The 13,528-nt window shown below is 39.6% G+C and overlaps 1 protein-coding gene across 1 annotated transcript in view; it reads right to left on the bottom strand.

The window, feature by feature from the left end:
• CRNKL1 (crooked neck pre-mRNA splicing factor 1) overlaps positions 1–13,098 on the bottom strand; it is a 25,115-nt gene extending 12,017 nt beyond the window's left edge. Inside the window, exons 1-7 of the mRNA XM_007948198.2 lie at positions 12,878–13,098; positions 9,913–10,065; positions 8,984–9,075; positions 8,030–8,188; positions 7,327–7,493; positions 5,755–5,933; positions 2,823–2,993 (exon numbers count right to left, since the gene is read on the bottom strand). Of these exons, the coding sequence (XP_007946389.1) occupies positions 2,823–2,993; positions 5,755–5,933; positions 7,327–7,493; positions 8,030–8,188; positions 8,984–9,075; positions 9,913–10,065; positions 12,878–12,928 (972 nt within the window). The 5' untranslated portion in view covers positions 12,929–13,098. The remainder of the gene's footprint in view (positions 1–2,822; positions 2,994–5,754; positions 5,934–7,326; positions 7,494–8,029; positions 8,189–8,983; positions 9,076–9,912; positions 10,066–12,877) is intronic.
• Between the last annotated feature and the right edge of the window lie 430 nt (positions 13,099–13,528).

The following is a 13,528-nucleotide window of genomic DNA, read 5'->3' as shown; positions in this document are numbered from 1 at the left end:
TTTCATCATTTCAGGGAAATTCTCCTACAGCAAATCTTGGACAATTTTCTCAGTGGTTTTGTTTTTCTCTTCCTGTTCTGGAATTCCAATGACATGTAAGCTATTCCTTTTGATGGTATCACACATGAACCTTAGGCTTTCTTCATTTTGTTTTGATTTTTTTTCCGATTGATCCTTTTCCGAAGAAGTATTCAGGTATTTTTCTTCGATCTCATTAATTCTGTCTCCCATTGCATCAATTATTCTCCTTTGCCCTTCCAATGTGCTATCTATTTCCAATAATTTAGTATTAATCTTCTGGATTTCTATCTGCAGATTTAGAATCATTTCTAATTTTTCATTTGTCATTTTGTTCTTGTATTTTCTTGAAAAATTCTTCCAAGGTTTTTTCTGTGTTTTCTTTGGTTTGTCTCTCAATGCTTTGAAGATACCTAAAGATAATTCTTTTCAATTCCTTATCAGAGAGTTCCAATGCTGCTTCTTCCTCAGGGATATGTTCTGGGTCTGTATCCTGCTTCCTTGTTTCTACCACTTTTTCCTGCTTCTTTGTGTGGACTGTGATGGTCTGTTATTTCTGAGGCATCGTGACATTGTTGTATTTAGATTTCTGTTACTATTTGTGAAGAGCAGCCAAGGTTGATTCAGGCTCTTCTTGGTATTTTTTTTATTGTTGGCCTGTTGGTGGAGGAGGAGGAAGTGGCTCTCGCTCAGTAAGTGAAATTGTAGGAGGTGTGGGTGTAGTTGTGTTTTGTGAGGACTGTTGTTGTCTCCCACTCAGTTAGATACAAATTACAATTGAATAACCATCAAAAAACTAAAAGCCCATGGATGAAAAACACACCATGTAATCACATAGGAGCATTAACCAAAAAAAGAAAAAAGGGAAAAAAAGGAAGAAAAAAAAAGCAAACCTGCAATATCTGGGGACAGGGCACTAAGAAAAAAAAAAAAGTAGGGAAGGAGAACAATAAATGAAGAGAAAAATAGGAAAAATGCAAAACGAGAAACAAGGAATGGGCTTAATCACAAGAAAAGAGGGGAAAAAGTAAAAAGAAAAAAAAACTTAAATTTTTGGGGGAAAAAAAGAAAGGAAAAAAAAATTTCAACCAGGCACAAGGAAAAGAAAAAGTGCTGAAAACTAGGACCTGGTAGGGGAAGATTAAGAATAATAATAAAAGGACAAAAGTATTAGTAATATTAGTTGTTTTAAAACAGACAAATACAAGCAAACTAATCACCAGAAAAAAGAATGCCAAAAAGAAAAAAATAAAAATGAAAATAAAAAATTGGTGGAGGATAGGGTAGGGTACCCAGGCTCCGTCTGAGCACAGACTGTGATGGAGTTCCTGTAGGCCCAGAAGGTAGGGGGAGTGGGGGGTGGCCATACCTCCGTTCACCAAGCGGGTGTACGCTGTAGTAACAAGGAGAATGTTGTACCTTTTAAGTCTTGCAGGTCCCTAATGTCCTTGGGGTTGCTGGAAAGCAGAAGTGTTCTTAAGCCTCAGAAATCTGTTAGCGCGCTATCTCTTTAAATATCCACAATAGTCAAGCCGCTTTTTAAACCTTCAAAATGGCGGTGCCCTGCGGACCGGCAAAAGTCCACAGTTCAGCCCCCTTTCTCTTCACCTTCGCCGTTTGTTCCCCAGCCACCGTGCACAGTCCTCCCTGCAGTCCCTGGCTAGTAGGGTGATTTTTAAGTTAATTCTTAGGTCCTTTCACCACTCGGGAATCTCCAAGCTGTCTGTACCATCAGGATTGCTCAGGATTGCTGGCAGACTGCAGCTATGTCTCCTTTTTCAGTATTTTCACGCAAATTCTTCTGCTAGTTGGGGTTTAGTCCACTTCTATATCCTTCCCTTTGAGGCTCAGGGGTACAAGATTATCTTCTGTGTCTGTGTTAATTGGTTTGCCTTTTCTTTGTTGAAGAGGGTCTGTGCAGTCTTTCTGCCTAGTCCGCCATCTTGCTGGAACCCTTCCAAGAGTCATTTATCTTGAACATACCTTGATGACCTACTACCTCATTAAACACTACAGTTAGTTCTGTGTTTGGAGACCTCTTTATTCATTTGACTAACCAAAAGTATTTTAAAATACTTTTAACCATTCCCTTTATCTGGCCCTGTTTGAAAATGGGAGGAAGGGAACCAATCACTCATCATACATATCCCATTTCATCCTGGGGATTTAATGGCCTCTGGATCTGACTTACAGCAGTGAGTTTGGTTTTTTTGTTTTTTTTGGTGTTCTACAAAAGGTCTGCCCACCCCTTCCCACTTTCTATCCTAAAAACAGAAAAATCCTGTTGTGAGAGGAAAAGAATAGAGGTTAGTTGGCTGGTCTTTATATTCTAAAATGTACATACAGTTAGATAGCCATTAAAATAATACTAGAGGAATGTCTAATAAAAGCAAACACTTCTATCTTAGAATTGAATCAAAATAGCACACTACAGGTTAAGGAGCTGAGAATAGAAACATATTAATACATCTTTTGTTCAAATGGTTAAGATAAAAGGTGATAAACATGGTTTTTCGATCTTCGACTCTTCTATCTTCTTTCAAAAAAACTCAAATGGATTCCAGATTTCTTTTGTTCAAGTTCTGTAGTACACAGTCAACAATCAACAACTTGCTTTTCAAAATACTGGATGCCAGAGCAAACCTACATGCTGTCTGCTTACCTGCTATATCAGTGCGTCTACCCAACCTGGCTGGAATACTTCTTGTATAATGTAGACACATCATCAATTGCATAATCATTGGTAGCCCTAATGTACTACCCATTCCATATATCTGCAGTTAACCTTCTATACCAGCACACACCTTCACTTCTTCTTCATACTGGAATCTCCGTTTGCTCACGATGATATCTTCAATACCCCGTCTATCACCAAACTTCTTCTCAAAGACTGTATAATTTTTAAAGAGTTCTTGGGCCTCTTGCTTTGAAATTCTGTCCAGGGCATACTTGTAGATCACTCGTACCCTTTCAAACTAAAAACAGGCAGGATGATTACCTTCTGAAAAACAATATTCCAATTTTAGTATTCCAATTTTTACAATATTCCAATTTTTAGTATTATTAAAATAATACCAATATAAAATAATAACATAATAATAATTGGTATTATTAAAATATTATTTAAAAATAATACCAAAATTTTAATTTGGTGAATAGTCATGACATGAAATATTAATTCCAAGTATGTTTTGGGAAGAAAGGCCTGGCAATCTACTTCCAAAAATCAGCCAATGAAAATCCTATAGATCACAATGGTATAATCTGCAACCAGTCATGGGAATGGTGCAGGACCGGGCTGTATTTCATTCTGTTGTGCATGGGATTGCAATGAGTCATGGGACAACTTGGTGGCAGCTAACAATAACAGAGTTATATTTCTGAGACTTCAAAATGACCAAAATAAGACTTTTCTTCTCTCTTATGTTGGTGCTACTTGTGGAAAGGATGATTTCGTTCCTGTCATCGTGCCTCACATTCACTCCATCAATAAGCCACCTCCTGACCATAGCTCTTTACTTTCCTCCATCCCCTGCCAACTTATCTACATTTCTTACCTGGACCATTTCAAAAGTTTCTCTTTTAAGACTCCCTGCTTTCTATTTTGTTACTTTGCTTCCAATACCTTCTGCATGACTTAGCTAGAGGCTCTCTTTAAAATATATAATATTCTCTTGCCCAAAACCTTTCACTGCTTTCCACAGCCCTTAGAATAAAATCTGAACTCTCTGTCATGATCTGGGAATGACCTTTTGGTAAAATGAGTTCCTTTAGATGGCCTTTTGCCTTAGTTTTGTGGAATAACAACTTGAGAAAATTTCCCATTAAACTTGAGGAGTTACCTTTACCCCAGTTTTCTATCCCAGAGAATTTGTTACCTTTCTTAGGTAAGCTGTAAGCAACTTGACTTGATACTTTTTGTCTGGTCCTGAGCTGCAACCTAGCCTATAGTTGGTATGCACCTTGCAGGGATTGGTCAATATACTATGCAAATGAGCTGACTATAGCCTACTTTGCAAATGAAATATCTATGGCCTACTGAGAAGTGATTGGTCAGTCTGTAGACCCCCCCACTGTCCTTGAAATTGACAAGGAGTTATGTATATAAGCAGCCAACCCCACAGAGGTGTTTCAGACAGATAGATACAGTCAGACAGAAACAAGGAAGGAGGAAGTGTATAGAAGCAGAGTGAGAAGAAGCGAGGAACCTCCTAAAAGAACTGTAACATGGGTCAAGGGCTATAACACTGAAGACAGTGAGAGGCCCAGGCCCAGATGGGGCCTAGTAGCAGGGCTGCTGGTGACAGGTCCAGAAGATGCCCTGCAGCAGTCAGTGCTGACAGACAACAGGGCCAAGATGAGCCTGTCCTGAGGGGCCCGAGACGAGATTTGTCCTGAAGGTGCAGAAAATAGGCCTGCATGCCTGAGAGGAGCTGAGAGCTATCCTGCACTAAGAAGGGAGAATTCATCAGCATGCACCCTGACCCTGATCCCGTGTTGTAGCCTAATGATCTTGATCCTGGGTTGTACTCTGTTACCTCCTTAATAAACCAGTTAACAGTAAGTATGGTATGTGAGTTCTGTGTGGTCAGTGTAATAGATTATTGAACCCAGCAGAGCAGTGAGTGCTATGGGAGGCACAGACGGTGTCAGAACTGGTAAAAAGGGTTGAGGGGTAGAGGTATGTCTGATATCTACCTCATAGGAATCAGCTTTGCCCTGAAGTTAGATCAGTTCTGATGCCACTCCTCCTCATCCCACCCTTTTATAACCCTGCATTTGGACCTCAGCCAACCTCTCTCAACTCTGTAGTATATGAACAACTTTCAGGGATGATTTTCCATCTACACTATGAAAAAAAAGAATGTACTTATTTATGGGGCAATCTCTGCTTTCATTTCAAATTCTGTTCTCTATTCTGAAGGCTCTGGGTTTTTTGTTTTCCTGGCTTGTTACCTGTAAAGCCCGTTAATAAGGATGCCAAATAACTAACCCTCAGCTTATACACAGATTTAAAGGCTTAATTTTTACACAAAACATACAAAATGAAAAGTTATATATGTAATGCAGAGTTGCCGAGACACCAGGACACGGAGTTGTTTCAGAGAAGTAGTTTATTAGCACTCCCGGGCGAGGTTCTCGTGCCCTAGCATCAAGGCCAGAGAAGTTGCACCCCCGGGCAGGGGGGATAGATTCTTATAGACGCAGAGAGGACCTAATTGGGGACACTAAGGAAATGACAGGGTCCAGTTAGCTGTTGGCACATTTCTGCACCTAATTAGCATGAGGGGGCTTCACAAGAGGAAGCTTGCCACTGCATGGGACTTTCCAGTCTGGGTGGGTTCTGTTACCTCGGTTGTTTTATTAGGCTGTCTCATCAGGGCCTGACACCTGGAGGAAGCTGCCAACTGAAATGTTGGCAGCTTGGGTTTACTTCGGCCTAACAATATAGAATCTATAATCACTCAGGTCCCAATCTGTAGCACAGCCATGAGTTCAAGCTGGTTCATTTGAGAGACTGTTAAACGTAAATTTAAAGATATTTTCTCTGAGGGTAAGTAAGAAACTCAAACTCACTGCCACCTAGTCGGATCCAACTCATAGTGACCCCTCCTTGAGTTTCTGAGGCAGTATCACTACAGGAGTAGATTGCCCAAAAAATAAATTCAGTGTTCACAAGAAATAATCTCTTCTAAGTTGTTTTGTGACACAACAGGATTTTTAAAGCATACTTACTTCTTTCTGATTTTCTTCAAATTTGGCAAAGGCAACATAAAGATGTTCATCCATATGTTCATCTCCAAAGAATTCAACAGCTCTTTCATACACTTTCCGGGCATGGGCAAAATAACCATGTTTTTCTTCAAAGCGAGCATACTTGATCCAGTTCTTAACATCAGGATGTACAAGGACAAGTGCAGAGGAATTAAAGAAACACTGGAGTCCTGAGTAGGTGGCTTAAAATAAACCAAATAAACCAAGAAATAGCCCAAACACTTGACAATGCAAACTACTGTGATAGAAGAGATGTTATATAACACATAGGAAGACAAAGTACTAAACTATGACCTCTGTGAGGGGAGGGGCTGTGTCTTATTTATTTCTACTTTTTTCCAGTGCTTATTCAATATATTAGTAGTACATATAAACAAGAACTTGGAGTTAAAAAGAAAAATCACTAGAATGTGATCTTAGACAAATCATTTAAACTGTCTAAATTTCAGTTTTTTCATGTCAACAGGAGAACTAATTATCAACCTCACTGGATTTCTGCCAGGTTTACATGATGAAATGAATGTAAAGTTCTTAGCACTTTTTTCACCCAAAGTGTATGTTCAATAAATGGTACCTATTTCATGCTCAATAACATTAATACTTGAATAATTAAGAAAAAAAAGCATGTCACAAGAAGCATTGTGAACTGGAGGCAAATGAAAATTTTGAATTACCATTTTATCTCTTAAAAGGATCTATTTTTAAATATAATTTTTAAAAGATGTAAAAAGTGTATCTATTTTTAATCTCCCTTCCTTGAGGAAATCAATAATTTCAAAAGTAGTAATACTTTCAAATAAGCAAAGAGGTTAGGAGCACAGGTTCTACTCTGCAAATCCTACTTCCATCATTACCTTGTTAGGCCTTGGGCAAGCTATAAATCTTATGTGCCTTGGTTTCCTCATCTGTAGAATGCAGTAGTTCCTACATCACAGGGTTGTCATGAAGATTAAATGACTTTAATAAGTATAAAGTGCTTAAATCCCAGACACACAGCAAGAGCTATAAAAGCTTTTGTTAAACTAATAATATTAAAGTGAGTAGAGATAATTAAGATCTTAACATTGCATAATGCTTCAGTTCCTAAACGTGCTTTCATGTGTACCACTTAATCTTCACAATTCACTTACAGCAGATATTTTTACTCTTGTTTTAAAGATAAGTGTACTTTAGAGTGAAATGACTCGCTGAGGCCACACAGCTAGCAAGCAGCAAAGCTTTTGATTACAATGCCAGGAACAGTGCTAGTGACCAAAACAAACCTTAGAAAAACAGAACTGGCTATAGCAACCAGGACTTTAGTATGTCACTTTCCACAAGGAACCACACAATAAATCCAAGAACTCACTAGAAAAGAGTTAATTACCACAAATAAATCCACAGACTTTTAGTGTGAACAGTCTATGACTCCAGAAAATGAAATGGATAAATCTCACATCCTAGATTTCTAGTCAGAATCAATGACTACGTTTCCTGACCATTCATGACAGCCATCTCCCTGTGGGGAGGCAGTAACTTTGTCCAAAAGGATATATCGTTCATAGATGGTGCGGGCTCGATCCACCTCTTTGTACCTCAGCTCAAAGTTGATGTAGGAATGCCAGGCTTGCTCCTCGGGCTGCCACTCCATCCAGCGCTCAAACACCTGCCTGGCACCAGCAACATTTCCCAACATCTCCTCCATGTATGTGTACTTGTACCTGTAACAAAATTATCCAAAAAATCTGTTATGGTCAAAATGACTTAGGGAAGAAATGCTCTTTGGTTATTTCTAGTTCTTTCTTTGTTAAATGTGATGGAGATTTAAATCTTTATCTTCTCTCAGTTAAATCAAACAAGATTCTTATTAAGATATAAATCTGAAAACACATTAATCATTGGAAAGCTTTCTTTCCCCTTAAAAATTACCAGGTTTGACAAGTTTCTTATGCATATGACTGCAATCAGTTTTAGTTATGATTACACAGTTACTAAGCACTGACTAACTTAGACAATAATTGTTGTTGTTGTTGTTATTTGTCGTTGAGTCAGACCCGACTCATAGCGACCCTCCTTGGGTTTCTGAGGCAGTATCACTACGGAAGTAGATCGCCCAACCTTTTTTCCGAGGCTTGGCTGGTGGGTTTAAACCACCAGTCTTCTGGTTAGCAGTCAAGTGCCTTAGGCACTATGCTACCAGAGCTCCTTAGACAATAATATGTACTTAAAATTGTTCTGTGTTACATCAGAAACTCACCAAAACTGGTTGACTCGTGGGAGAGTTGTTATCGCCCGGTCCCAGATATTTCGCGCATGGTTGACCTGGCGATTCTTCATTTCCATTTCTGCATATTTCAGCCAGAGTGTAATATTTCGATAGTCCACATCTAAAGCACGCTCGTATATAGACCGAGCCCTTAAGAAGCAAGATTTGGAGGACATCAAAAATAATACATATAACATATGTGGCGATGATTCCAAACTATGTGTAAGAACCTACTATTTTAATGGGTATCATGGCTCACGGGTATGGACCAGGCTCTGGACATAAAAAGATGGAAGGTACGAGGCTTGTTCTCAGAGATATTACAAAGTCTTATAAAAAGATAAATAGGCATGTAATTATAATGTAATGTGATAAATCTGCACCAGAAAACAGAGCAGAAGAAATGAAAATGTGTGATAGAAAAGGCTAAGTAGTAGGTAATGTCACAATTGAGCATTTGAGGAAAGCTTCTGTTTACCAAAAGAACAGCCAAGTGTCCAATTAAGGATACATGGTGTGTTCAGGGGTGTGAGTACAGCAAAGGCAGGGAGTATGCCAGGAGAACAGGGAGAGGCTAGACAACACGAAGGGCCTGGTCATGACAACAGATCATGCTCAGATTTTCATCCTGTTGGCCACTGGATTTCAGTGGAACACTTTATGATAAAAAAAATTCAATATATAGAAAGCAGATGGAACTGAGCTTCTCTGGTTATGGAGGGTGTGGTGGTAGTGATAGCACTTCTGTAGGCTTGTACTGCTGTCTCCTCCAGACTATCCTACCGCAGTACTCTAAGGACCATCAAAGGAACTGTAGGATTGCATGGAACAAATCTGAAAATTACTGCCAAGGACATAATCTTTTGCTTATGCTTTATTTTTTTTTCTAATTTTCTGTACCCATTACCTTATTCAGATATAAAATTACCCTTTTAACAATTTTACCTTTGAATCTCTTTCAGACTTTCTTCCCATTGTGCATACTTTATCCAGTTACTGATCACGGTCCTGTTTTTCCTTATATTATCTTCAAAAGTCTGGAGAGATGCAAAAAGAGTCAAATGAGAGGGAAAACAACCAAAAGTGACATCATCCTTTGCTTATTAATCTTTATATTTAAAAAAGTGTTCATTCTGTTCTTATTTGAGAGAAATGACATTCTGGAATCCTTGAGGAATAAGAAATCCACTAAAGAAGATTAGAATCACAGGTGTTTCTTTAAAGTCTTACAATGCAAGCAAAAAGAAAATTATAGACAAAGATGAGCATAATAATCAACATTTTCTCCTGTTACTTATGACAACTAACCAATACTTCAAGCTATAGTTGTTCCTAATAAGAGAATGTTTTTTCCTACTACTTTTAAATCTTCTTGGTAATATCTCAGAATTTCATACATATCTCATTGAAAATAGCCAATAAATATACACAATAGGGTAAGTGGTTTAAAATAAGTTTACATTTTAGGGTAGAAAAGTTATCATATCCTAAAGCCTTCTCACAGCTCTTTCCCAGGTCTTAACAGATCACTGTACACAACAGAAGTACACAATTCAGTTTTACTAGTACTCCCTTCTTACAGCTGTCAGTTGTTCTATCAATTAAACTTCTATCTATATTCAATTTGGCATCAAAAATTATCTCTCTGGTGGATTTAATTTCTTTATGCTTTAAAACAGACCCTCATGACACACTTAAAACAGTTCAGCAAAATGCAATCACCTGGTATCCAAAAGTTGTATTATTCACGTGGCTAGAAATACTAACCTCCTCTTCTCTTATAGAGTCTCTAATCAATGAGGAACTTTCCAAACTCTGAGGTACACATTCTTAACAATATTAATAGGCTCTTTGAAGAAAACACACTGACTGACCTTCCTTTTCCTTAGTTTGTAATCATTTAACTCTTCTTCATCTGTGATCTTCTGTTGAGGTGGAGGTGGAAGAAGCTCAAGTTCTCTCTCTTTAGCTTCTCTTAGGAGCTGCTCAGCAGTTATCTGTACCTCAGCTGGGGCTTTGTTTTTTACCTTTGAAGGCAAAAGAAATGTTTGAAAACCAAATGAACATTTTTTAGTGTGTGATCCTCCTAAGCATTATTACAAGATATTCTGTTTGCATGACATGTTCCCATTTCTCTATGAGGCTGAGTAGAAAAAAGATTTTTTTTTATCTTACATATGGTATGTGTTACCCACCCAAACCAAAACCACTGCCATCAAGTCAATTCCAACTCACAGTGACCCCCACTGGGTTTCCAAACCTGTAAATCTTTACAGAACTACATTGCTTCATCTTCCTCTCATGGAGCAGCTGGTGGGTTTGAACTGCCAACTTTATGGTCAGCAGCCAAATGCCTTACCCATTACACTAGCAGAGCTCCTTTATGCATTAACCAAGCCATGTTGTTGTTGTTGTTATGTGCCATCGAGTCGGCCCGACTCGACCAAGCCATAGGTTAAAAAAAAAAAAAAGTCTCAGGAGAAAAAGTAGTAAAAATAATAACAAATTTGCCCTTTTAGTTTAGTACAATAAACTATGAGGCAGTCCAAGTAAAATCCTCACCAGATGTTTTGCTTTATCAAGGTATGTAAAATGTTTTACCTAGCTTTACAACTTCTAAATCCATTGCCGCCAGTTGATTATGACCCATAATGACCCTGTAGAACAGAGCAGAACTGCTGGATAGTTTCTAAAGCTGTAATCTTTATGGAAGCAGACTGACACATCTTCCTGTAGAGGAGCTGGTGGGTTCAAACTGCAGACTTTTTGGTTAGCAGTAAATGTTTATGCACTGCGCCACCAGAGTTCCTTATTACAACCTCTACTTATAGGATTCTTCATTTCTCATAATGCCCTGGACAGATGATAGGGTTTATTTTTTAAAAAAAATTATATTGTAATCTGTGTGCAAATTTACAAAGCAGATTCATTTTACTCTCAATGGTTCATGTACATTTGGTTTCATTGCCCCAATTACAATTCCAACCATCAAAAGCTCTCCTCCTATCTCCTCCCTGTGACCACTCCCTCCCTGTGCTCTTCTTATCCATGCATTCGTCTCTGTCCAGCTTTCCCTCTATGTGAAACTTGCCTTTCTGATGTCTAATCGTTGACTGATCTAAGAGGTACATCTCCCTGGGGTAGATGTTTTGCTTGTAGGTCTTTCTACTATTGGGCTGAGAGCTAATCTGTGGAAGTGAGTCCACTTCCAGGTGCGAAGGATAACCAGGCCACAGTCTGGGGTGTTCCACTAGTCTCTGTCTGACAAGTAATTCTGGTGATAGGGTTTGGTTTTTAATAGCATTTCATATCAAAGACAATATTCAGTAAGTGCCCATCATTATAGACTGTGAGCTTCTTGATATCTTAGAGCTGTATTGTCCAACATGCTAGTCAAAAGCCACATGTGGTGAGTCCAAATCTGAGGTGGCTGTAAGTATAAAATACCCATTGGATTTTGAAGGCTTAGTATAAAAAAAAAAATACTTCACCAAAACTTTTTAATATTAATTACTTGCTGAGATGACAATATTTTGGTCACTGGATTAAGCGAATTATTCAAACTAATTTAACTTTATGTTTTAACATGGCTACAAGAATGTTTAAAATTATTCAAGGGGCATGTATTATATTTTTATTGGACAGTGCTCTCTTATATTCAGTCTTGCTCATTATTGTTTCCTTCACAACTCTTTTTACATAGGAGGTGCCCAATAAAAATTCATGGAATTGAAGTATAAAAACTATTTAATGCCACACATAAAACAATGCTAAAAGTAATGAAGATAGCTTATATTTAATGATCACTAAGTACCAGATGGTGCTCTGGTAGCACTGTGGATAAGACATTTGGCTGCTAACCAGAAGGTCAGGGGTTCAAGCCTGCCAGCCACTCTGATGAAGGAAGATGGGGAATGTACTTTGGTAAAGATTTACAGCCTTGGAAACCTAATGGCAGTTGTCATGAGTCGGAATCAACTCTACGACAGTAAGTTTGGCTTTTTTCTTTTTTTTTAAAGTGCCAAATACTGCGTTAAGTGCTTTATATTCATTATCTAAAGGAGTCATCTAAATGGAGATGTAAAAGTCAACTTCAAGAGAGGCTTCTAGACTGTAGATATAGATCAGAGAAACAGTGTCTGTAAAGGATTAGCCCCCAAACCCGTCACATATTAAGCATTCAATAGAGTCCCTATGAATCAGAATCTACTCCATAACAATAGCTTTGGTTTGTGGCTTAAGTATCAGCCATCAATGGAAATGTCAATTTTACTGTTTAATCAGTTTAATTTACACCACTACACAATCTTGGATTTATACTCTCCTCTCTCCGTTGGGCTAACTCCTACTCAGTCTTCGAGTCTCAGCTTAAAATCATTTCCTTAGCGAAGTTTTCTCTGAAGACCTCCTAATCCCCTCCCTTTCAATTCACGCCCATGGCATTTTCTGCTTTGCCTCAGTAACATTTAGCAAGGTTGCAGTTTTACATTTACTCGTTTTTTATTTGAGTAATACTTGCTGCCCGCCATCAGAGCGTTGGCTTCCCAGCGCCTTGCACAGTGCCTGGTTCAGTAAATCTTTGCTGAATGACCCTCCCCTCCGCCTGCAAAAACACCTATCAAAACAAAGACCACGCCAACGTACGTTGTGCTCTGTGGTAACAAGAGGTCTCATCTCGCTACTGGCGGAAAGTTTCTTCCTCCCCCAGCTCCCCAACTCCACACCGGGTAAACCTAATCCACAACATTCTCCCCCGCCCAGGGGGCTACGGAGGCTGGGTTGGGGGAAGCCCCTTTCCCAGCCGCCAGCCTCTCCCCCGACAAGGCTGCTATCGCTTACCTTGGCCACTTTGGGAATGCGTTGCTTTCCGGCTGCGGTGGAGGCTGCCATGTCTGAAGCAGCGGGCCTCAGTCGACCCCTCAACACTAAAAGCTTGCTTGAGGGCTCGCCGACACTCCAAAGATTTCTGATAACAAGCAAGACCCAGGAAGCGGAAGTTGAGCTAACTTGGGTGACCTTTGACTTCTCGCACGCGCTGTGACAGCGGAAGCGTCGTTTCCGTGGTAACGGGATGCGCGTCCTACCTGGAACTGGCGAATTAGTACGCTCCGTGGAGCTGCTGGTGAGGTGGGTAGCGCGGTCCTGGCAGGAGGAAACGCGGAGACTGGGTCCAGGGCATCAGGAACTCATCCCCGGGCCAGACTCTGGGACAGAGATGGCCATGCGAGGGCTGGTGGATTTGCCAGGCGTCACTGGACAGCTCCGATTCATACAGTTTAGAGGCTGGGAAGACTTGATAGCGTAGTGCTTAAGGCATTTAACTGCTAACCAAAAGGCTGCCGGTTCAAAGCCAACAGCCACTCCTCTGAAGGAAGATTGGGCAATCTACTTCCGTAGAGATACCGCCTGGGAAACCCAAAGAGAGATTGCTTTGAGTTGGGATGGACTCGATGGCAGTGAGTATTTTGAGAGGGCTAGGGAAGACAGGGG

This window comes from Orycteropus afer, unplaced genomic scaffold (genome assembly GCF_000298275.1).
Source record: "Orycteropus afer afer isolate SDZICR_OR568_19922 unplaced genomic scaffold, OryAfe1.0 scaffold00208, whole genome shotgun sequence".
NCBI lineage: Eukaryota > Metazoa > Chordata > Mammalia > Tubulidentata > Orycteropodidae > Orycteropus > Orycteropus afer.
Note: the sequence above shows the minus strand (reverse complement) of the source record. Positions and strands in the feature narration are given on the sequence as shown.